The sequence below is a fragment of the Vipera ursinii genome (genome assembly GCF_947247035.1).
Source record: "Vipera ursinii genome assembly, chromosome: 6".
Lineage (NCBI taxonomy): Eukaryota > Metazoa > Chordata > Lepidosauria > Squamata > Viperidae > Vipera > Vipera ursinii.
Genome location: NC_139515.1, coordinates 10,935,462 through 10,959,136, shown reverse-complemented (window position 1 = coordinate 10,959,136; position 23,675 = coordinate 10,935,462). Strand labels below are relative to the sequence as shown.

The 23,675-nt window shown below is 42.3% G+C and overlaps 1 protein-coding gene across 1 annotated transcript in view; it reads right to left on the bottom strand.

The window, feature by feature from the left end:
- The window catches only part of SEMA3A (semaphorin 3A), a gene marked incomplete at both ends in the record, with an annotated part of 175,710 nt that overhangs the window by 87,636 nt on the left and 64,399 nt on the right, over positions 1–23,675 (bottom strand). Inside the window, 2 exons of the mRNA XM_083366286.1 lie at positions 15,417–15,479; positions 22,542–22,699. Coding sequence (XP_083222412.1) covers positions 15,417–15,479; positions 22,542–22,699 — 221 coding nt within the window. The remainder of the gene's footprint in view (positions 1–15,416; positions 15,480–22,541; positions 22,700–23,675) is intronic.

The following is a 23,675-nucleotide window of genomic DNA, read 5'->3' as shown; positions in this document are numbered from 1 at the left end:
CTTGCTTGATGAAGCTGGTAATTAAGTCACGGATTCCTGTTTTTTACTGAACAAATGTCCGGTCAAGTGGGGTTTTCATATGAGAATAAGAGTTCTCTATATCCTTTGACATGTAAGGTAAGCTGAGATTTTGGATACATTCCTATATTCAGCTGTGGGTCCCAAAGAAAGTGAAATGAAATCTGCAAGCCAGGTTGCAGAGCTTTCGTCTTCCAAACCCAAAACTATATAAAGGCAGAAATACATTATTCCCAAGGAAACTAATCGTGGCAAAGACTGCGTTCTTTAGATAGTGTATCTTTGTAGGCTTTCTCTGCCAAATGAAGTGGCACAGGTGGCAATTAGAAAAAGGGGGTTCAATTTATGGAATGAGCTCCTCACTAAGACATTGTTTTTGCTGCTTCCTCCAGATGTTTTAATCACTTTCATAGCTCTGTATCCACTCTGATTTTACATGGCCCCCTTCTTGATGCAAGAATAATAGATTTCGTGTGTTCCATGTATGATATCTTGATTGCATGTCATTGATTTATTATTTTTCATCTCATTCTGAAGGTCTTTAGAAAAAAATTAGTTTACAGCACTATGATCTGCATAGGGGAGCAGGTCATTGGATAGATTAAAGAGATAATTAAGAACAGTAACCAAAGATGTGGCTTTCTTTTAAAAACAAGCCATAACCAAAGTCTTACCTGACTTTAGCTGATCTTGTGAAACCAGGTTTTGGAAGTCAGGAAAAAACACATATCCCAGAATAAGGCCCTGGCAAAGCACCTTCCTATCGGTGCATTGCCAGGATCTGCCTTCAAGACACTGGCAGTCCAGCTCAACCCAAAACAGACGACACAAATATTTTACAGCGCTTGCTTTTCAAAAGGTCATGAGTGCTTTTTGGTTTGTGATCTGCATTCTGCCCTCATTCCTTAAGACAACATCCATAGTAATTCCACCTGTTGGCGAGAAGCTAATTTGTTGGTTGCTTGTCTGCCTTTCCAATGCTTAGGTAGTAATTCACAGACTCCTTACATTTCCATAGCTACAATGAGGTCAAACAGACCACAAACAGCATTAGACAGTATCCCCCTACCCCTGGCAAGATAATTCCATCAGTGCTCTTCGGTTCCTGTCAACAGTTTGGACTTGGTTCATGCCAACACAACTGCATTTGACATCAAAGTATGCATCCTCACCCAAAATACATCTCCCCTTGAGAGTGCACCCTATTTCAGCTGTGGATTGTAGGAATAAAAGAGCTAAGAGAGGCCTGACTGGGGCTGGTGAGAGGATCAAACTTTCAGCTATTAAATGCATTTGTTTACTATTGAAAGTTTCCGTTCAATCTCTCCTGAATGACACAGCTTCCCTGTGATTCCCAGCTGCTTTGTCCCCTCCCCCTTTAACCTTTCAGCTCTACTGGAGCCCAATAACAACCAAAGCAGCAGGCAATGGATGTGGTTCCTTTAGACATGCTTTTATCGAACTGAAAGATTCAGAGATTAACTGTTCTGTACCAGCCTACTACCGGCCCTGCAGAAAAGGCAGGGACAACCCCTTTACAAAAAGGCAAGAGGCTGGAACTAAGCCTGCCAAATTTATTGACACAAAACAGAGCAAACAGAGCAAAACCAAAACACAAACCATGAAAGAGGAGCTTTTTAAGTGGTTGCCTTCAGCAAACCAGCCCTCCCACGCATTCCCCCTTAAATACAGTTCAGGGCGTGACTTCTCTCTGCCTCCTTCCGAGGTGCCCCATTGCCTTCCTCTGTTTACTCCTGATTGACTGCCTCCTGCATTGGGCATCCTTGAACAGGGCCAGCTGTGGGTCATCTTCATCCACGCTGTCAGGCTCATACAGCTGGGTCTGCGTAGTGACCAGATGAGAGGGGCCTGGCTGAGGGCTCTGCGAAGCCTCAGGGCTTTCCTCTGCAGGCTCTCCAACACCCCCCTCCTCCTCCTCTGAATCTGCCAAACCCACAGGCTGACCCTAAATCACAACATTAACTGATGAAAAAAAGTTATGGCAACTGTTTCCCCTCTACCATGGTAATCTGTTCAAAGGGGCATTTTCTCCCCTTCCTAGCCAAGACAATACTATAGAATGCAGTTCTATAAAAGTTAATTCATTCCAATGGCCCAATGCAATTAGTCAGTGCTGATCCATGTGGCAATCAGGGGATCCTTTGCATGAACTGTGGACACTGAACTAAATGTGCGCAGGAGTTCAGTTTTGTTCAAGGAAGACCTTTGCAGAGCCTGTACATTGTTGCTTACGAGCATCTCCAATAATACTTGAGTAAAACATTCTTATAAATGACAATGCACAAGCCTCCCACCAACATGATTAACTACTTCACTTTTGACCAACCATGTCATTTAGTTTTACAGTTATTAAGGATTTTTTTTAAAAAAAATATTTATAAGGATGTAAATGGCTTCATCTGATTTGAGGTATGAGAACAGGACCAGCCTTTCAAAATGTAGTTGCCTTCTAGTTGGGTATACCAGCTCCCAGAATTCCCTTGCTAGCATGGCCTGTGCTGAGAATTCTGGGATTTTAGAGCATTAGGGCATTCTGGTAGGGCATTCTGGTTGTAAAATGCAAATTTGCATTGCAAGTATCCACCTTCTGCAAAGTGTATATCAGGGGTCCCTAACCCATGATCAGTGGACCAGTACCGAGCTTTGGCATGAACAAACAGGCAAAACCCCATCTGCAGGATGCAGGCAGCAGACAAAACCACGCACTCTCCAATCCATTTGAACACCTTTCTCCATGGAACTGGTCCCTGGTGCCCAAAAGGTTGGGGACCTCTGATCTAACAGAATATTTATAGAGAACCCTGCTTTACTTAAGGTGAGGAAGGGAGAGATAGAAGTTGCGTTATTGTCTTGTCTTCATGTTTGAGATTTTACATGATCATGACTGCTGCCCCATTAGGGTAGAGGAACAAATTCACTATTTTTAGAGAGTGTCTATCTTGTTATAGACAGGATTAGTACATGTCTGGTTTCATTCTTATTAGGGATCATCAGATGTACATAGCCAGATCTTGCTCTGTGGCATTCAAACCTTCCACCAGGAATTGAATTTGTGAATGATTGCACTGTAGTTACATAGCATTAGTTTCAAGATTTATCTTAAAAGAATAAGAGAAGGATCCTAAGTATTGCAATATACATGATTGTGGAGTTAATCAATGAAAGATGTTTCTCTACTTCCTGCTCTGTGGAAAGAACAGGATTCGCTTACAAAAAAAATATAAAATTACCTAATCAGTTGGCAGGCACCCAATTCAGTGTCATTCAATGAAACAAGTTGATTCAGTAATTCAGTTAGAGGGTTTGACTTGCAAGGTAGGTTCAGTTAAATCATTTTTAAGCTGAGTTGCCAAATCATTTTTTTTACAGCCATACTGTAGCTGTCTAGTGATCCAACAGTCATATTCATTGGGAAGCAGAGATCAAAGTACACGGATATGATAACCCTATAAATGCAGATGGGTATTAAACCTAATTACATTTGCATTTGTTACTTGATTGCCAAGCGGTATAAGAAAGCCACCCAGTAGGCAGATATTTCATCAAGATATTGCCAAGACTGAGTGACTTCTGCCAGTTTATTAGCATTCTTCCTTTCCCTCCATCAAACATTGCCATGATGATATTTAGGCATGTCTTAGCTGTGAAATTTGGCATTCAAAATTATTCTCAATGCTCAGGACAAGGTATGTCAGCTTTAGCACAAAGTATCCGCTCGTGTTCTTGGCCACGAGCCTGGAATGGCTCAACCTTCTCAAACTGGGTTTTTCCAACTTGGTGACAGCTCCCGGTTGCTGCCTTACCCTCAAGGAAACAGGATATTTCTTCTTAATGGGAAAACCAGTGCCAGCAATACAGAGTGAAATGCTGGCCCGAAGATACAGACATCAAATGTGCAACATAAAGACGGAATTTTGAAATGCAGGGACATCTGACACAATACTGGTCTTGAGCCAGGGCACTTCAAACTACCGCCGTCATGCCACTGTGGGATGCTGCAAACCAGTCGTAAATGGGAGCTGGTTGCCAAACACCCAAAATGCAATTTTGTAAATTGCAGGAGATGTGCGCGGCAATTGTAACTTCAAGGATAAGTTGCACTGTAAGTAACTTTTTGTGATTTGTAACCTCAAATGACTGTTGAGCAATTGGTGATAAAGCAATGACTCAATTCAAGAGCATTGTCATCTTTGAGGATAAGTTAATTTGCCACCAGAATGATGGCTGGCTGGCTGGCTGGATAGATGGATGAATGCATGGATGGATAGATGGATGCATGGATTTGCCTCCTTCCATCTGCAATTAAAAGATGCTCAATGGTTGAAATGTCATCAAATGATACTAAAATGTCCACAATGGAACATAATCCAATACTTGGCAAGATTTTTTTTTAAAAAAAGAACAAAACTACCCAAGAAGACAGCACCTTAAAACTACCCAAGAACACATCATCTTAAAATCATAGAACGAATCCCAAATAACAGATTCAGTAAATATATGGGCCGCATTCACAGCGTATATTTAGAGCTGACTATACATCAGAGGAAATTTTTCCCAAAGAAGCAGAAAAACAGGAGGGCTGCATTCACACGCAAGCACAGGAGAGCCTCCAGAAAGGTGATAAGTGAGATGTGGAGATTTCTCTTACATACAGGCCAGTCAGCGCTCCGGGGAAGCAAATTGCACCCGGGGCCACTGGAGGCTGTAGAGAAGGAAGTAACAGAAATCATAACTTCCTTTTTGCCTCAGAGAAGATTCTGGGGATTTCTGGAGTGAAGCTGATGGTGGTGGTGGGATCTTGAGGAGGTATTTTTGGAGTCCAACACCTCTCATTTTAAGTGGTGCACACACACACTCTCTCTCTCTGATTAAGTGCTTCCTGAGCAAAGTGACTCAGGTTTATCTTTCTGATTTCTTGATACAAAAGAGCTTATGGGAAGGTATTTCTTCCCAAGTATCGTAGAAAAAAGACCCTGTCCGTTTTAAATTCTCTCAGATAAAGGGAGGAAGGGAAGAATATTTACAGGAGACAAATCACAAAGACGAATGTAACAGACATCATAATTTGTAACTTTGCTGCCCAGCATTTCAACTTATAGCTAAAACAAATGAGCTTAACTGGACACCGTGCCACAGAGATTTTCCACTGAAACCACAGATATCAAACCATAAGGAAGGCGTAAAAATGCATTCCCTAAAGCCATAAGAACTGCAATTTTGGCTGGTTATATTGTGTGAATCCAGATAGGTAAGGTTCATTTAATAAGCCATGATTGCCCAAATCATGGGTGAATGCAATGAGCAACTTGATGTTGTGTATGAGGGTTGACATGGGGTATTGGAGGAACTTTTGCTAGGCCAGGGGTAGGCAACCTTGGCACTTTCATGACTCGTGGACTTCAACTCCCAGAATTCCTGAGTTAGCATGGCTCAGTATGGAAACCTCTCCCTTCCCCTCAGCATGGCTGGCTTGGGAATTCTGGGAGTTGAAGTCCACGAGTCATAAAAGAGCCAAGGTTGCCTACCCCTGTGCTAGGGGAATAGCACCATGGCTTTGGTCAACCTCCATTGGACACTGGTCTCCACTAAGTGACCTAAACCAAAGGCTCTGTACACGAGGTCACTGAAGCCACTTCCATATCACTGGTACTTCTGCCCTCTAATCTCTCTAAACAGTCATCTGAAACCCAGTCACAATTATCTCCACTTCCACTAAAAGCCTCTTTAAAAGGGGCCCCTGCAAAACAATCTCTCATGCTGAAAGAGTGATTAGCAGGGAGGGTGAGGGAAGAGCCCCAATCTGTAGAAAAGTAACCTGCCTTTAAATTACATCAAAGCATAAAATAATAGTTCCCCGCATTCAAACATGTCTGTAGCTGACTCAGAAATAGATCATGTCAATAAACGAACGCAACCAGTTTTTGTGAGATGGGACAAGACGGGTCCTGATTTCCGGTGAAAAGTTGTCAGGTGGAGGGGCAAATTCCACCTCCACCCCAAAAATTAAAAAGAAAGGAAAAATCCATATTCCCCCTCTCTTCCACTTCCCCAAATGCGCACAGACGTTGCAGTTCCTTTTTGTGTAGTCTCATGAAAGTTGATACCATCAAAGCTGACACCAGCCATGGAGCATAGAACGATTCAAAGAAGCAAGAAAGAAGTAAGATCAGAGGATGTGGAGAGAACTGGCCCAGAGTATCGACACAATTGAGTGGACATCATCATCATCATCATCATCATCTTGATATTACGCATAGATAGCATAATTAAGCAAAATTTTGCAGTCTACTCTATAAAATGTGATGGGTTTGCTTCAACTTTACCCTTATCCTTATCCTTATCCTTATCCTTATCCTTATCCTTATCCTTTATCCTTATCTCATCCCATGTTCTGCTTGGATGATGCCTGATGATGCTTGGATGATGCCTGATGATGCCTGATGCTAAGCGATTCTCCTGGTAAAATACAGCAATTTTTGCTAGCCTGACCAGGTTTATAAACCACTCAAGATTTTGCATCAATGAGGCAATATTTTTAATCCCAAGGTGGTTTCTACATATCCGGGAAAGATTTCCAGATTCAGCCATTTATGATAGATGCATTTCAGAGTTCTCAGTCCGAAGGGAAGGGGGAAGGCAGAGTGTTGAAAGAGAGCAACAGATTGTGAATCAGTTGCTTAGCAATGTCTACATGTTTTCCACAAATATCCCACAGAAGCGCAAGAATGGAGCTTGCATATACTTCCCTACACAACTTTAGAATTCTTAAGGCAACTTTGATTTTGCCTTGCCTTATTTTCCCACAGGAAAAATTAGAATGAAACACCTTAATAGGAGGAAGTTTAAAGTTTCTCTTCAATTAAGATCTGGCATCAAGTCACATTTGTTTAAATAAGAGTTGCCAAGTTGTTTTTTCAAACATACCTCTAAGATCCTTAGAGGTTCCAAAGCTGTTAATCTAGAGGAGACTAAGTGAGGCCGGAAGCAGAGGTAGGTTTTACTGCAACAGAGATGAGGTTACTTGGCTTGAAAGCAGAAATAGCATCAATTAACCCTTTGCCTGCATAAACCTACATATTTTCTTTTCTTCACATTACCATCTGTGCTTTTAAAAGTTAAAAATACTGCCTGAGACACCAGTGACTTCAGAAGAGAGGAGTAACCTTTGCAAAATCAATGGGATTTACTTCTGAGCAGACACGTACTTATGCTCTAATTGTGCATAAAATTATAGCTCTCGCTTTGGAGACCTGCACCATGTTTGCATCAGGAAGAATTGGATTTGATGCAGTGCCCTGCGTGTGAAACATGCTGAATGAAATTAATAATAATAATAATAATAATAATAATAATAATAATAATAATAATAATAATGAGAAGGAGAAGGAGAAGGAGGAGGAGGAGGAGGAGGAGAAGGAGGAGGAGGAGGAGGAGGAGGAGGAGGAGGAGGAGGAGGAGGAGAAGGAGAAGGAGAAGAAGTTGGAAGGGACCTTGGAGATCATCTAGTCCAAACCCCTGCTCAGGCAGGAAACCCTATACCATTTCAGACAAGTGGCTGGCCAGTCTCTTCTTAAAAACTTCCAGTGTTGGAGCATTCACCGCTTCTGGAGGCAGGTTGTTCCACTAGTTAATTGTTCTAACTGTTAGGAAGTTTCTCCTTAGTTCTAGGTTGCTTCTCTCATTGATTGGTTTCCATCTGTTGCTTCTTGTCCTGCTTTCAAGTGCTTTGGAGAATAGCATTAGCTTCTTATCTCACTAGAAGGACAACTGGAAGCCTTTTTCTGCCCAAGAGAACACATGAGCACAAGACCAATAAAGGCCATCAGAGTGCTGGACACTGTGTCATCCCTGGAGCATCCATGAATCAGGGTCCTGTAGCCCAGGCTTCTTGTTGCACAAGTAATTTTACACTTGTGGGCACTACCTTACCCATCTAGTCAGCAAAAAGGATACAGTAGGGCAGGGCTTTTCACCCTTTTCACCCATTGTACCACTTTTAGGACATGGCAACATCCGAGTACCAGCAGTCGCCTAGCAAGGTGTCAAAAACTTTATGACAAAAAGAAAAGAAAAGAAAAAAGTGATAAAGTACAGGTAGTCCTCAACTTACAACAGTTCGCTTAGTGACTGTTCGAAGTGACAATGGCACTGAAAAAAGTGCCCTCAAGCCACAGCTGAGCAAGACACCTGCCTGCCCCCCCCCCGGCGGCGCTCTTCCTCCTGTCCGAAGTTTTCATTGTTGTGAGCATTTCTGTTGAGGATTGGCAGCAGGGGTGGGGTGGGGTGGGTTGCTTGGTTTTTATTCCCTCCCCTCTGCTGGGTGGTTGCAGCAGGTTTTGGTCACTTCACATGACCCTGGGACACTGTGACCGTCATAAATATGAATCAGTTGCCAAGCATCTGAATGTAAATGTGATGATATCGGTGGGGGCGCCACGACCGTTACGCCCCTGTCATGGACCGATCATCACCTCCTATGGCTAGACTTCCCCTTTGCCACCCCCCGCAACCAGATGGTACCGCCCTAGGCGCCTAATGGAACCTGATAGGTTCCAGGCAGCGCTTGGGGACCCACATGCACTCCCTGCTCACAGCTCGGCGGATGCCTTAGTGGAAGCCTGGGAAAAGGCAGCCACGGAGGCTCTGGACCGAGTTGTACCCCTGCGGCTTCTGACCCGGCGCAGATCCCAGCGAGCCCCATGGTTCACCGCGGAGCTCCGGGAGATGAAGCGTCGGAGACGGGGCCTAGAGAGCCGTTGGAGATCCAGTCGATCCGAATCCGACCGATTGCGACTAAGAATCCTCACCAGGTCTTATGTCGCAGCGATAAGGGTGGCAAAATCCAACTACTTTTCCACCCTCATCGCGTCCGCAGATAATCGCCCGGCTGCCTTGTTCAGAGTGGCTCGCTCCCTACTGAACCAAGAGGTGAGGGAGGAACCCTTGCAGGGTCGAGCCGAGGAATTCGGTCAATATCTGTTGGATAAAATCGCTCAGATTCGAACCGGCCTGGACTCCAACTGGGCAGAGTTGGAAGAACAGGACATGGACAGTCTTGTCGACGTCATCTGGGAGGAATTTGATCCTGTGACTCTGAAGGAAGTGGACAGGATTATGAGGAGGTTGAGCTCCTCCACATGTTTACTGGACCCGTGCCCTTCCTGGCTGGCTTATGCGGCTCGAGAGGGGACACAAGGCTGGTTTCTGGCGGTCATCTCTGCTTCTCTGAGTGAGGGTCACTTCCCCACCGCCTTGAAGGAGGCGGTGGTGAGACCTCTCCTCAAGAAGCCCACCTTGGACCCAACCTCATTGAATAACTTTCGTCCAGTCTCCAATCTTCGCTTCCTTGCGAAGGTTGTTGAGAGCGTGGTGGCACATCAACTTCCTCAGGTCCTGGATGAAGCGGTTTATCTAGACCCGCGCCAATCGGGTTTCAGGCCGGGCTACAGCACAGAGACGGCATTGGTCGCTCTGATGAATGATCTCTGGAGAGCCCGGGACAGGGGCCATTCCTCTGTCCTAGTCTTATTAGACCTTTCGGCGGCTTTCGATACCATCGACCATGGTATCTTGCTGCGGCGCCTCAGGGGACTGGGAGTGGGAGGCATGGTTCTGCGTTGGTTCTCCTCCTTTCTCCAGGGTCGCTCGCAGTCGGTGCTGGCAGGGGAACAGAGGTCGACCCTGAGGCCTCTCGTTTGCGGAGTCCCTCAGGGGTCGGTCCTCTCGCCTCTCCTGTTCAACATCTACATGAAACCGCTGGGTGAGATCATTCGTAGCTTTGGAGTAGGGTACCATCAGTATGCTGATGACACCCAGCTTTTCATCTCAACTCCAAACAGCATCAGTGATGCCCTCGACGTGATGTCCCGCTGCCTGAAAGCAGTCCGGGAATGGATGGGGAGGAACAGGCTTCAACTCAACCCGGACAAGACTGAATGGCTGTACGTACCGGCAAGCCAGGATACTCAGATCATTCCACCCCTTAACATCGGGGATGAGTTACTACCCCCTGTTGATAGGGCCCGCAACCTGGGTGTCCTCCTAGACTCGCAGCTATCCCTGGAAGATCACATAGGAGCTGTGACCAAGGGGGCCTTCTCCCGGGTTCGACTGGTGCGCCAACTACGACCTTATCTGGACCTGGATGCCTTACGTACAGTCACCCATGCCCTTGTGACCTCTCGCCTAGACTACTGTAACGCTCTCTACATGGGGCTGCCCTTGAGATCCACTCGGAAGCTTCAACTGGTGCAAAGTGCAGCGGCACGGACACTTTTGGGGGCCTCCCAATACTCCCATATCACACCTCTCCTCCGTGAGCTGCACTGGCTTCCGGTTGCCTTCCGAGTGAAATTCAAGGTGCTAACAATGACATACAAAGCCCTACATGGCATGGGTCCGGACTACCTACGGGAGCACCTTCTGCCAACGTCAACACCCCTCCGTCCTGTGCGCTCCCACAGAGAGGGCCTCCTCAGGGTGCCACCGCTCAAGGAATGTCGGCTGGTGGCCCCCAGGGGGAGGGCATTCTCAGTGGGTGCGCCAGCCCTCTGGAACTGCTTGCCAACCGAAATCCGGATGGCCCCCGACCTCCGCACCTTCCGGCGCGATTTAAAAACTTACCTGTTCCAGCAGTCCGGCCTGGCCTGATAGCTCTAATTGGGGTCTCAGTTGTTTTTACTATTGTTTTTCACTATTGTTCAATCTGTATACCTACCTTACTCTGTACACCGCCCCGAGTCCCTCGGGAGAAGGGCGGTTTATAAAAACAAACAAACAAACAAACAAACAAACAAATAAATAAATAAATAAATAAATAAATAAATAAATAAATCACAACACCCTGGAGATGCTGCAACATTCCAGCTGATTGGCGCTTCTCCTGGGCTCAGCAGATGTGCCGGGATCAGCACCAAGCTCCAGCTGGAGCCCGTCACTGATCCTGGTGCTTCCACTGAGTCCTGACAGCCCTGAAGAAGCACCAATCAGCTGGAAAGCGGCGCTGATCCTGGCACTTCCACTGAGCCCTGACAGTCCTGCAGCTCCAGCCGTCTCTTGCTCAGGCTTGTGCGGTGCTGCCACCAGTTCAGCTAATTCCCCTCCCCCGCTATCACTTTTCTAGGATGGTTGCGTACCACCTGCCAGGTGGTACGTACCACCTGCCAGGTGCCAATGTACCACAGGTGGTACCAGTACCACTGATTGAAAAGCCCTGCAGTAGGGCACATTCCCTTTGGTCAATGTGATCATCAAACAAAGGATCTCATCCACCCTTGCCAGTACTCCACGTGTGCTTAGGTCTTCTCAAGCAAAGACAGGGAGGATCCAAGGGGAAGGTGTCTTGTGAAGGAGAGTTATCCCCAGAAATAGGTTTTGTGGTAAAGGTTGACATGGGATTAGGGGTTGCTATGACTTTGCAAAGGTTCAGTGCTAAGATGATTTAAGTAAATTCCTTGAATCAGTTTGATATCCTGAATTGAAAGATGTTCCTTTCAAAAATTTAAAGGTCCAATGGATTTTTGTACAATTGGTGCACGGATAAGACTTACTTTATACTTAAAACAAATCACACACTGGAATTGGGTCTTAGATAATTTGCAAAGCCCATGTATAGTTACAGTGCCTGCCATTGTATATGGTACAAGCAGTCCTTACTCTCTTACGCAGCCCCTTGTATCTTTTCCAACTTCTTTGCAACCTGTCTGAGCCTCCTATTACGTAAACATCCTTTTGTAACAGTTAATTTTCTTGAGCAGCAAAGTTAAACCTCCTCGTTACAGTTTGGACAATTTAACCTATTATAATTGTTCTGGAGAGAAGCCCTGAGGGGGTCACTTAGCTGTAGTCTTCTGGAGAGAAGCCCTGAGGGGGTCACTTAGCTGTAGTCATTCCTCCCAGGATGAAGCATGTACAGTTGACTGTATATCTTATATTTTCTCTGTTTTTCTCTGCCTAGCCCTGAAAAAAAGCTGAATTGTATGACGACTCTTATTATTATTATTTAAGATGGAGTAGAAGAACGTAGTTTCTCATGCGGGCATTGGGATATTCTCATGACATTCTGAGCTTAGCACATTTTAGAGATTAAGAAGGCTGGCACTAAACCAGGGCTGACTTAATGGAAAGAACAGTTATAATCATTTCCCTCACATCACATCAGACAAGGGCCTTCCACTGACAAACTTAGAAATGTATTTGTCAAGCAATAATAGATTTCAGCAGTCACTTTACTATTTTTTTAAAAAGTCTGCAAGACTTCAATACAAAGCACTCTCTCTATATACTGTATATTAGTTGGGTCAAGCCCAACTCTGTTTATGAAAAGCATCAAATTTCCGTCACTCCCAACCAACTGGGACGCAGTCAACTTGATGAACTGAATCAATCCATCAATTTGGAGCTTTGGATCTGATTCAGAGCATTCATCATCTGAAGAGCCCTAATCGATATTGTAAACAATTGTTATAAAGTGATATTTATAAATGTTCCGTAAAGGAATCCAGTTATCTTACATCCAAATTTCTGTTCCACGTATCTGGGGAAACCTTAGTTAAACATGAGGATTTTGGCAACCAAGTGCAAAGATAGATTCAAAGAGATGAAAGATTCTTAATTTGCAGTGGATTAAAGGGAGGGTGCTACGTCTGAATTATTTGGACTTGTTTTATTTTCGGAGCAGGGTCTGCAAAGATCTGAAACAAAGACTGTGACAACAAAGGTAAATATCTTGGCTTTACCCACAAACCAATTACCTACCCCCAACGAGAAGCATTAAGATCATCTGGCTTCTAATTCTTGTTAAAAGAAGGAAACTATGATTGTTTTCCTTTCAAGAAAGCACAAGAAAGCAGGGGCCCAGGTGCTGCAGCTTTGTAATTTGTGTGTGTGTGTGTATGTGTGTGTGTATGTGTGATGAATTATGACCATCTCTGAGAACTATTAAATTGGAAGGCAGAATATAAATATACATAAAACAGCTTTTGTATGCATGATGCATGTTAATCAGTGCCAAATCATCCCAAATTTTTCATTTCTGAATGGCCAATTATAACGTTTATAGTGCGTGCGCACATGCACATGCACACTCACACAAACACACAAAGCATAGAGGGGAAAAAAGCTATTAAGCACTACGGATGCAGCCAGAAGTCGGCCACATCTTTATAAATAAGAAAGGATCTTACGAGCTGAGACCTAGGCCTTTTGGATGTCACGAGTACATGATTTTCCCAACATTAATTCATGTATAGATATTCTGTTGCAGTCAACTCACAAGGCTGTTAGCATGGAGAAAATAGGAGGTATTATGTATGTTTGCTGGTTATTTTGCCTACCTGACAAGACTAGTGTGGGCTTAGAGAGAGGGATTGGCCAAAGATCACTCATGGGACTGCCCTAGTTGATGGGTGACCAGGATCCAGTGCTAGTCCAACATCAGCCCTTTGGAAGGATTTGGGTGCTCTTCTGCATGGCCAGAAATATTTATTTCTCTTGGACTGATTTGATTTGGGCATCTAAATCAGGTTGGATCAGTTTTTATGAATCAGATCAGAAATGTAGGTCAAACTGAACCAAATCAGTAACTCAGACTGGAATGTTCTTAACACCTCCCCAGTATGACACAACGGAGCACACGAGGTGACGTTTCCCACAGAGGTGAGCGGTTGCATTACAGAAATATGAGAAATGGGGTGTCTGATCCACAATTTTATTACCTCCCAACTGTTAACTCTCTTTTTTGAAAAAAACAAAAAAAAATAAGCTGTGCTGTTGGGGAGCCTCCACATTTATCAGTGTCTGGGGGGACCCTTGAAATGTTAGATCCCCAATGGTATCAATTTCATGACGCTCTGTGACTGACATTAATGGAGAAGACATCAGATGGGACTCCAGCAGAGGGAAAGCTTAGCCTTCTAGCCGGCCTAGTTACCAGAGAGACCTTTTAATCTCAGGTCATGATTGAGGTCACCAGTGCGATTCATAGAAACTACATATGTTGTTACAGTTAATATTTATTTCATGTAAGCAATATAGCTGCTGCAAAGAGCTATTGCAGAGAAAGTTGTTCAGCACAGAACTATTAAAAATTGAGATTCGTAATTACTTCATTTAAAATAAAAAAAATTGTTAACCCCCCCAAAAGCATTTGTGATTTATTAACTTCTAGGCATTCAAACATGTAAGATACTTATCATCATAAGACTACCTTCATTATATTGATTTAAATGTTCTTTAGGCCGTATTTCCCATTTTCTCCTTGATAGTAATGAAAGAGAAAGCCGACTGAATATTACTTTTCATTTTTTCCTTGGGGGCCAAAAAAATAAAGAATTCATTTTCTTTATTCTTAAAACTTGACCTTACAAAAGGCATCAGCTCTTGCTTGTTCTAGGGAAAAGCAGTTGGCTTGGTTTAAGTATAAGACTCATTCTTTAGAAGTTAACCCAGCATGATCTTTAAAAAAAGGGGCCACTTTATTATTTATGATATTCTTCCTTCTTTAGACAAGGGATTTTTGCAAATTCTTTCTGTGGATACAGATCAGCTTTGTTATTTTAAATACTGAAGTCCCAATTCTGAACCATATTCTGCTTAATGACTCTATTTCACTTATGACTTGAGAGAGAGAGAGAGAGAACACAAATTTCTACCAGCTGCTATTATGAATATTTTACTAAACCATCTCTAAACATTCACTTGGGACAAGCTCTAAGCTGCCTTTTTGCTATTGCAAACACAGTGATTTTCCCTTTGTCTTAAAAGAATGCGTTGAGTTTCTGTATAATTACAGTGAATTCCATCTCTTTATTTATTTATCCTCTGCCAGCATTACAATCTCACCCAACAGCCTTACAATTTCCCGTATTATCTAATGGAAGGGTTGAAAAGATTGAGGAGGAAAGAGTGATGATATGAGAAAGAATGCGTAAAATAAATGTTTTCCCCCCTGTTTTCAACCACAATAGGAAGAAGGAAATTAACATCAGGAAGGCATCCGTGTGTTCTTGTCAAGGAAGACCCCCTGAGGCCTTCAAAGCTTCTTGACATTAATGACTCTCATTGCATTCACAAAGGCCTGCCTATTCCATAGTGGCAGATTGAGGGCCTCCGCTGAGTTACAGGAACAAGGTCAAACTCCGAAGACTTCTTAAATAAGGGGACAATTATAGACTCACTCCCTCATTCCATTACATGTAAATCTACCCCCACAGGAGCTCATGGGGAGAAAATGAAGCTTGACCGGTGTCCGAGATTGAACCAACATGACGTTAAAAAAGGCAGCCAGTTAGTGCAAAACAAAGCTTTAAAAAAACCACAAAATACTGACCCGCCTTTATCAAGGGCAAGTGGAAGATTTAATAAAGGATTCTACTTACCAGAACATCTTTTCCAGCCCACTTGCATTCATCCCGACGACTATGTGACACAGGCCAAGCAATCTAAGGGTGTAAAGTCAAAATCGCATCATGTCACTTAGCAATCCAAAACTGTCCTCTCAATCCAGGAAATGTTTGCTCTTTTCAGAGCAATCTCTTTCTCTAAAGGAACTCGCTTTGTAGGTTTGTTCATTCCATCATGATAGGCCTGCAGTGTTTCATCTCCATATCCTGCTATTTGGATTTTTATATGACTATGCATAGGTACAGATGTAGATACAGATACAGATATTTTTGTTGCTTTAGAAAATGGTAGATGGAACAACAGAGGGGGTTTATTTTAAATCCAAGACTGTCTTGTTTTCCTAGATGGCCTAGAACATATTATGTCATAAACAAAGGCAGGCATGACACACCATGTTTTGTACCCTAACAACCACCGTAATATTTTATTTATAGTTAGAGAGCAGATGGCCAGAATATAATACACTCAGGTAAAACTGAAGCCAGGACAAGAAGTAACAGATGGAAACTAATCAAAGAGAGAAGCAACCTTGAACTAAGGAGAAATTTACTGACAGAACAATTAACCAGTGGAACAACCTGCCTCCAGAAGCTGTGAATGCTCCAACACTGGAAGTTTTTAAGAAGAGACTGGACAGCCATTTGTTGGAAATGGTATAGGGTTTCCTGCCTGAGCAGGGGGTTGGACTAGAAGACCTCCAAGGTCCCTTCCTATTCTATTCTATTCTATTCTATTCTATTCTATTCTATTCTATTCTATTCTATTCTATTCTATTCTATTCTATTCTATTCTATTCTATTCTATTCTATTCTATTCTTTTCTATTCTTTTCTTTTCTTTTCTATTCTATTCTATTCTATTCTATTCTACGCTACGCTATGCTATGCTATTCAAAAGATAATAAAAGAAGAAAGGAAAAATTATATAAAATTTTGCAAGCAAGGGATAAAGTAAGTGGACTATTCTATACATAGATGACATACTGTCTCTATCTACTTCTTTATTTCTCTTTCTCTCTCTCTCCATCCAACCATCATCTATCCCTCTGTCAATCTATCTTCAAACCCAAAACCCACTAGAACAGATTGATCAAACAAAATTTAGAAATGTTGTTTCTACGTATGCTGGAGATTTCTGTGTTGTGAATGGGTGATAAATACCAAAACAAATAGGAAACATTAAGTCTTGCTGGATTGTAGACTCTGGAAAAAAAAAACCTGACAAATTTGGAAAGCAGAAGGTTGGAATGGATGGGTATCATCTGTCTTAAGGAAGAAACCATTGGGGCACCAGTGTCTCTCACTGGCCTGTTGGCCTCCCATTTTCCTAAACTTAGAGGGCTTTGAATGAAAGATGGAAAGATGGCTTTGAATGGAAGATGCCGTTCAATAATAATAATAAGTAGAAGTCATCTTCTGTGTTAAAGATGCTGTGAGGTTGTTACTACCATGGGTTTGTCCCAATTATTCTACAGTGATTCACAATTTCATTTCTGATTATGCTTGGGTTTAATGCTTAACAATCAATTTTACTTCTAGTGCAACAGCCCCCAAATCCTTTTTGGTTAATTATTTATGTCTTCTAAAAAGCTTTTAGAATTGCGTCTTAGAATAAAACATGGTCAAATTTCAGCATCAGGCAATATAAAAGGGCCATGTGGTTGGACTATCACTTTAATCTTAAATCAACTTGCAGATAAAGCAGGGATAAGTTCATTTAAGGTCATTAGGGCAAATGATAGCAAAGCAGGTGCAGGTTTCATGGTGGATTTTGAGACTGCAACATCGCTAATAAAATACACAAGTATTTTCAGGAAGGCCTGAAGCTGTGCTGAAGCAGGAGTCCAAGCATCTTGGAGCATACGTGTACAAACTGCAAATTGTGCCAAGGACCAACAATCCTAATTGGTTTTCTTATGTATAACATCTCTGTAAGCAACCAGAGCACCTTCTCCATCATCCCCAAGGCCAACGCTACTAGGTCTTTCCGCATTGTACAGAATGCCGGAAAAAAAGTGTGTTTTCTTGGGGGGGGAAAAAGCAACAGCAACAAGAAATGGACAACAGCTTTTGGAAGCAGGAAGCCTTGGGGGAGGGGATTGTTCTGGGAGAATGCAAATGGAAACAGACGGTCTCCTGAATGGCTTTCACCATCTGACCTCTTCACCAAAAAGTTTCACAGGCAGGGAGTCCACCCGAGACTTTAGGACAGGCAGTGATGAAGAGATAGAGAGTCTGGCAATGGAAAATGGCAGCCTGGGAAAAGCAATTTACAAACAGGCCCTAAAGGGGAGGAGAAAAAGCAAGCAGATTCTTGGAAGAAGAAGTTTAACTTGTGGAAGACAACATCTCAAAAGCTTTGTAAGAGCAGTTAATGGCCATTAAGCACTTCTTATTTGTGCCAAACTCTGAGAAGATTGTCACTAGAACTCTTGAGTGTTGTGTTTTCTTTAAGCCCAGCCTCTTTTTTGGGGAGGGGGGAACTTGAAAAATGTAATTGTCCTTCATGAGAGAGAGAGGGGGGAGGGAGGGAGGGAGGGAGGGAGGGAGAGAAAAAAAGAAAGAAAGAAAGAAAGAAAGAAAGAAAGAAAGAAAGAAAGAAAGAAAGAAAGAAAGAAAGAAAGAAAGAAAGAAAGAAAGAAACTGTATGTTTAGAGGCTATATTCCTCTGAATTTTTGATACTGGATATATTCTGGTCTTGGATGAATCTGGCAATAGAATGGGACAGCCAACTCTCTTCAGGACAACTCAACAAATACAAAAAATAAATTAATTTCAATGGAACCATGGCCAATAATAATAAAATAAAGAAAGCCAATCCAGAAATACAAGAGTTACAATAATTTTGACAAAAAACATGGCCACCAAGAATAAAAGTAACCATTAACACGATTAACACAGTGTTGAATTGTCCCATGCTGAGTTATCCTGCAGCAAATTGTCCTGTGGTGACTTGTCCTTAGCCCGGAAACCGGAAATAAGATTCTGAACTCAACAGACCAGTTGCTAGTTCAGCCCAAACAGTCCTGCTGTTCATGACCTTTTTCAAAAAAATAAATAAATGGAGACATCCTGGCATTCAAACACTGAAAATAAGTAGTCAAGGCAGCAACCTCCCTCAAGCTGCTCCGAGGGTCAAATCTTCCAATCCACATTGATGTCTCTGTGGGCCTATGGTCCATGCATTTATCCACTCACTGTCTGGGGCCCTCACACAGGTGTGAACAGAGAACAGAGCCCATGTGTGAATTCACCCTAAATTGTTTACACTTTTTGTTTTACTTACAGCAGCAGTCTGTTTCTTTAATGATTCCAGATGTTCCTGCATTACATCCTGAGCCTCACAGAACATCCAAATAAATAACTCATTTCTTTTATGGTTGATCTAGAGAGAATAGGAAGTGGGCAACTTTGCTTTGATTTTGATCTTCAGAGAATAGAAATCTTTGCTCAGGACTTTGAAAAAAAAAACTTTTGTCATGTAAGGAGTTAATGGGCCATGGATTATTAAGACAAAGTAGAACTAAACTTGCCAGTTTTAAAGCAATAATTTTATAATATAGTTATTCTTATTTGCAGGGCTTTTTTCTCATAGAACGCTCAGAACGGAGTTCCGGCACCTTTTTGGGATGGAACCTTGTAGGGTAGGCAAGGCGGGTTGTTATGACATGTGTGAGTTCTGGCACCTTTTTCTTTTACAAAAAAAGCACTGCTTATTTGCATTCTACCTCTTCCTGTGTCTCTCTGACAGATAGCTAAATAGTTTCCCCTTAAACCAGTTCACCTTCTTGATTGAAGATTGACGAAAGTATAGTTATGCATATCGTTAATGTTTTATTTACATGTATGCTTTCATAATGAAATGTCTATTAGCTTCCAACCTAAATCTCTATTTTCAACCAAATCCAAGACTGTCCATCATGTTGCTGCCATCAATACTCCATCTCTAATGATTTATTAATAGCTTTGACCTTCTGAAGGGAAGCATCTGAAGTGATAAAATGAACAATTAAATAGATTCATTGTCTTTATATAATTCAGTGCTTTAAACTGTCTCTGGCCTTGACCATCCATACTTTCCTTCTGCATGTGAACAAGCTGGATTTTGAGCATTTGATGTATGATCATCATTCACTCAATTGGATTTAAATATATATATATATATATATATATATATATATATATATATATATATATATATATATATATATATGTAAATTTTAAATTGTTAACAAAGAATTAAGGGAGACTGATATGCATTTCAAACTTATTAGTTTTCATCAGTCAGCCATACCCTTCTGAGATTCGAACCTGGGCTGATTGCACATTAGGCAGTTGTTTTCACCTCTAAGCCACAGGATCTCTCTCGCTTTGTTAGCTGAGAAGCAAGGGGAGATATATGTCAAATGCTTGTTAACTATTTTTAGATTACCTTGCTAGGCCCCAAACATGGGACAAATCTTTATTTCCTGTGTCAGCCTAACCTGAAGGCCATCGACAGGCAGTAGTCACACCGGTGACAGCTCATATTTGTGTAAATTGCCTGTCGATGGCCTTCAGGTTAGGCTGACACAGGAAATAAAGATTTGTCCCATGTTTGGGGCCTAGCAAGGTAATCTAAAAATAGTTAACAAGCATTTGACATATATCTCCCCTTGCTTCTCAGCTAACAAAGCTAACAAAGCGAGAGAGATCCTGTGGCTTAGAGGTGAAAACAACTGCCTAATGTGCAATCAGCCCAGGTTCGAATCTCAGAAGGGTATGGCTGACTGATGAAAACTAATAAGTTTGAAATGCATATCAGTCTCCCTTAATTCTTTGTTAACAATTTAAAATTTACACAAATATGAGCTGTCACCGGTGTGACTACTGCCTGTCGATGGCCTTCAGGTTAGGCTGACACAGGAAATAAAGATTTGTCCCATGTTTGGGGCCTAGCAAGGTAATCTAAAAATAGTTAACAAGCATTTGACATATATCTCCCCTTGCTTCTCAGCTAACAAAGCGAGAGAGATCCTGTGGCTTAGAGGTGAAAACAACTGCCTAATGTGCAATCAGCCCAGGTTCGAATCTCAGAAGGGTATGGCTGACTGATGAAAACTAATAAGTTTGAAATGCATATCAGTCTCCCTTAATTCTTTGTTAACAATTTAAAATTTACACAAATATGAGCTGTCACCGGTGTGACTACTGCCTGTCGATGGCCTTCAGGTTAGGCTGACACAGGAAATAAAGATTTGTCCCATGTTTGGGGCCTAGCAAGGTAATCTAAAAATAGTTAACAAGCATTTGACATATATATATATATATATATATAAATAAATTAAACTGATGCCCAACGTCAGGAATGAAGATTAGAGCTGAAAAATCCCCCAGCATGCAGTGTGGGGGCTCGTGGTGGGTGAAACAGTCCTGTCCTCTTTCTTCCAATTCTGTACTTGTTATGTCAATAGTTAAAAAAATGGAACACCACTGTTTTCTCATCCTTTTTGCCCGAATCAACCAAGGGTAGATTCACATTTGTGATTTGATTCAAAGAGTCCACTTGAATTTTGTGATTCAGCAGTCAAATAAACTCAGCTGAATAATTTTAATTGCAGAGTTGGAAGGGTAAGCGTAGACATCATCATTTCCGACCTCCAGTTCAATGCAGGATCCACTAGAACCTCACTGGTAGAGCGCCATGCAGTCTCTGTATGCAGACGTCTAGTAATGGAAAACTCTTATCGTCATGTGGCAGCTATTCTACTGGTTGGCAACTCATACAGGCTGGAAGGGACCTTGGAGGTCTTCTAGTACAACCTCCTGCCCAAGGCGGGGTCCCCAACCTGTGGGCCATGCCCCACTACCGGGCTGTGGACTATTTGCAACGGGGCTGTGTGAGAGGCAGGCTGGCATGCATCCCCACTTCTGTACGTGGTGCCTCAAAACTTCACTCTTGTGCATGCACGCACCCTGGCCACTCATGGGGCCCAGTTCCCCTCTCCCCCCCTTCATAGTCGGGCCACCAAGCTGCAAAGGTTGGGGACCGCTGCCTTATGCCATCTTGCACAGACAGTTGTCCAATCTGTTCTTGAAAACCTCCAGCAATGGAGCACTCACAATTTAGGAAGAAAGCTGCTCCATTGATGAATTGTTCTCGCTGCCAGGAAATTTCTCCTTAGTTCCAGGTTGGATCCAGGTTGGACCTCCTTCTGACAAACCTCTACCTAGTTAGAAATTTCCTCCTGACACGTAGTCTAAGCCTCCTTTGTAGTTTTAACCCACCAGTTCTGCTCCTGCCCTCTGGAAAGGATGGAGACTATGTCTTCTGAACATTCTTCAGGTATTTGAATCCAATTCTACAAGTGTTAGGGCATTTGGGCAAAAGCCTATCTAATCTTTGAATTACTTTGAATTCATATTTTTTTTAAAAAAATCAACTCACCAAATCAATTCTGCAGTTCAGTCTGAAGATCATATTCAAAGTGGACATTTGCCCAAATTGCCTTTGACTTCGTGCAGGTGAAATTCCAACTACAGTAATACAAATGTAGAAGGCCAACGAAAAAAGGAAACTAACATATATACTGCTCAGCTTTTTCATGCTCTGCATGTGTTGGAATGGGTTCACATATTCCATCTACACTAAAAAAAAGTTTTTTTATGAGTGCTTGTAATGAGCAAATGAACCTGCATAGCTAAGTGGCTCAACATTCAACTTCGTACCACCCTGGTTGTCTTATCCCATCGACATACATCTAAAGATGAAAAGAGACTGGTTTTTTTTTGTCTTTGTTGGTGTATGGTGTGTTTTTAACATGAAATGTAAATAAAGATTCATTTTCTAATAGCACTTAGGTATTCAAACATTTAAAGCAACTTCATTTGAAAAGTCTTTCAAATACTGTATTGCATTGTAGGTGCAATTGAATATGATCACCAGTTGTGGTATAAACACTTGGAGTATAAGCACAGCTCTGATACCATCTTTCTTTTTATTGTTGTTGTGGACAGATCATTTAATTACAGAAGTGTTTAACATTTTTTATCCCTTTCACAAGTCAATAAAAATCGATTGCTTGCGGAAAAAAAATAAAGATGAAAAGAGACGAAAAGTACCGTTTGAAACTCCTTGATGTTGACTAGGTTGAAAGAAAATATGTGGTCCTTTGCTCCCACGTAGAGTCTACTCCTTTCCTCATCCAAAAGGAATGTGTGGTAACTAGAACTATTCACCAGTCCATTGAAAGTTGCTATATTGCTGGATTCATGCATTTCTGTAGGAGAAAAGAAAAAAAATATTGTTAATGTAAAGAACAATGCCCTTGGTTCTAACAAGTAGTAGACACGTAACAAACATATGGAACTTCTTAAATTGTTTAGGCAGGATTTTTCAGGCTTCTGTCCCTTTGTTAATACTGTAGCTATACTAGAACCCAAAACTGGAAGAACAAACTTTTTAATAATGTTGAAACATGAGTTTTGATGTACCACTTTATTAACTTTTCTTTAATGCATGGCATTTATAGTTATTATTATTATTATTTTATTATTTATTAAATTTGTATACCGCCCTTCTCCCGAAGGACTCAGGGCGGTGAACAGGGCAATACATATCAAAAACAAGATACAAAAATTAAAAACGATTAAATAAAATGCCCACGAATAAGTTAAAACACATTAAAAGTAGGTTAAAACACATTAATAAAACCCAACCCCATCCCATCAGGCCAGGCCAGCTTGTTCAAAAAGGTAGGTTTTGAGATCGCGCCGGAAGGAGCGGAGGTCAGGCGCCATTCGGAGCTCGACCGGAAGATGGTTCCATAAATCCGGGGCGCCCACAGAGAACGCCCTCCCCCTGGGGGCCACCAGTCGACATTCTTTGACTGGTGGCACCCTGAGGAGGCCCTCTCTGTGGGAGTGTACTGGGCGGAGGGAAGTTGACGCCGGCCGCAGGTGCTCCCCAAGGTATTCCGGACCCATGCCATGTAGGGCTTTGTAGGTCATTAGGCTTTGTAGGTCAATTGAGTGATGCACTGAATTTATAATTGACCTTTGATGCCACTTAAGCTGTGAGATGACGATTGATGCCAGAAAGTGGTGGCTGCCAGTCACACTTCTGCTAACGTGATGGAAACATTCTCCACTTGCCCAGTCTAGGAAGCCAGGAAAACGCACTGGCATGAAATTTACAGGCTCCTTTAGCAAATTCCTGCTAAATGCTATGTGAGAAAGACCTTGAGAAAACAGGTG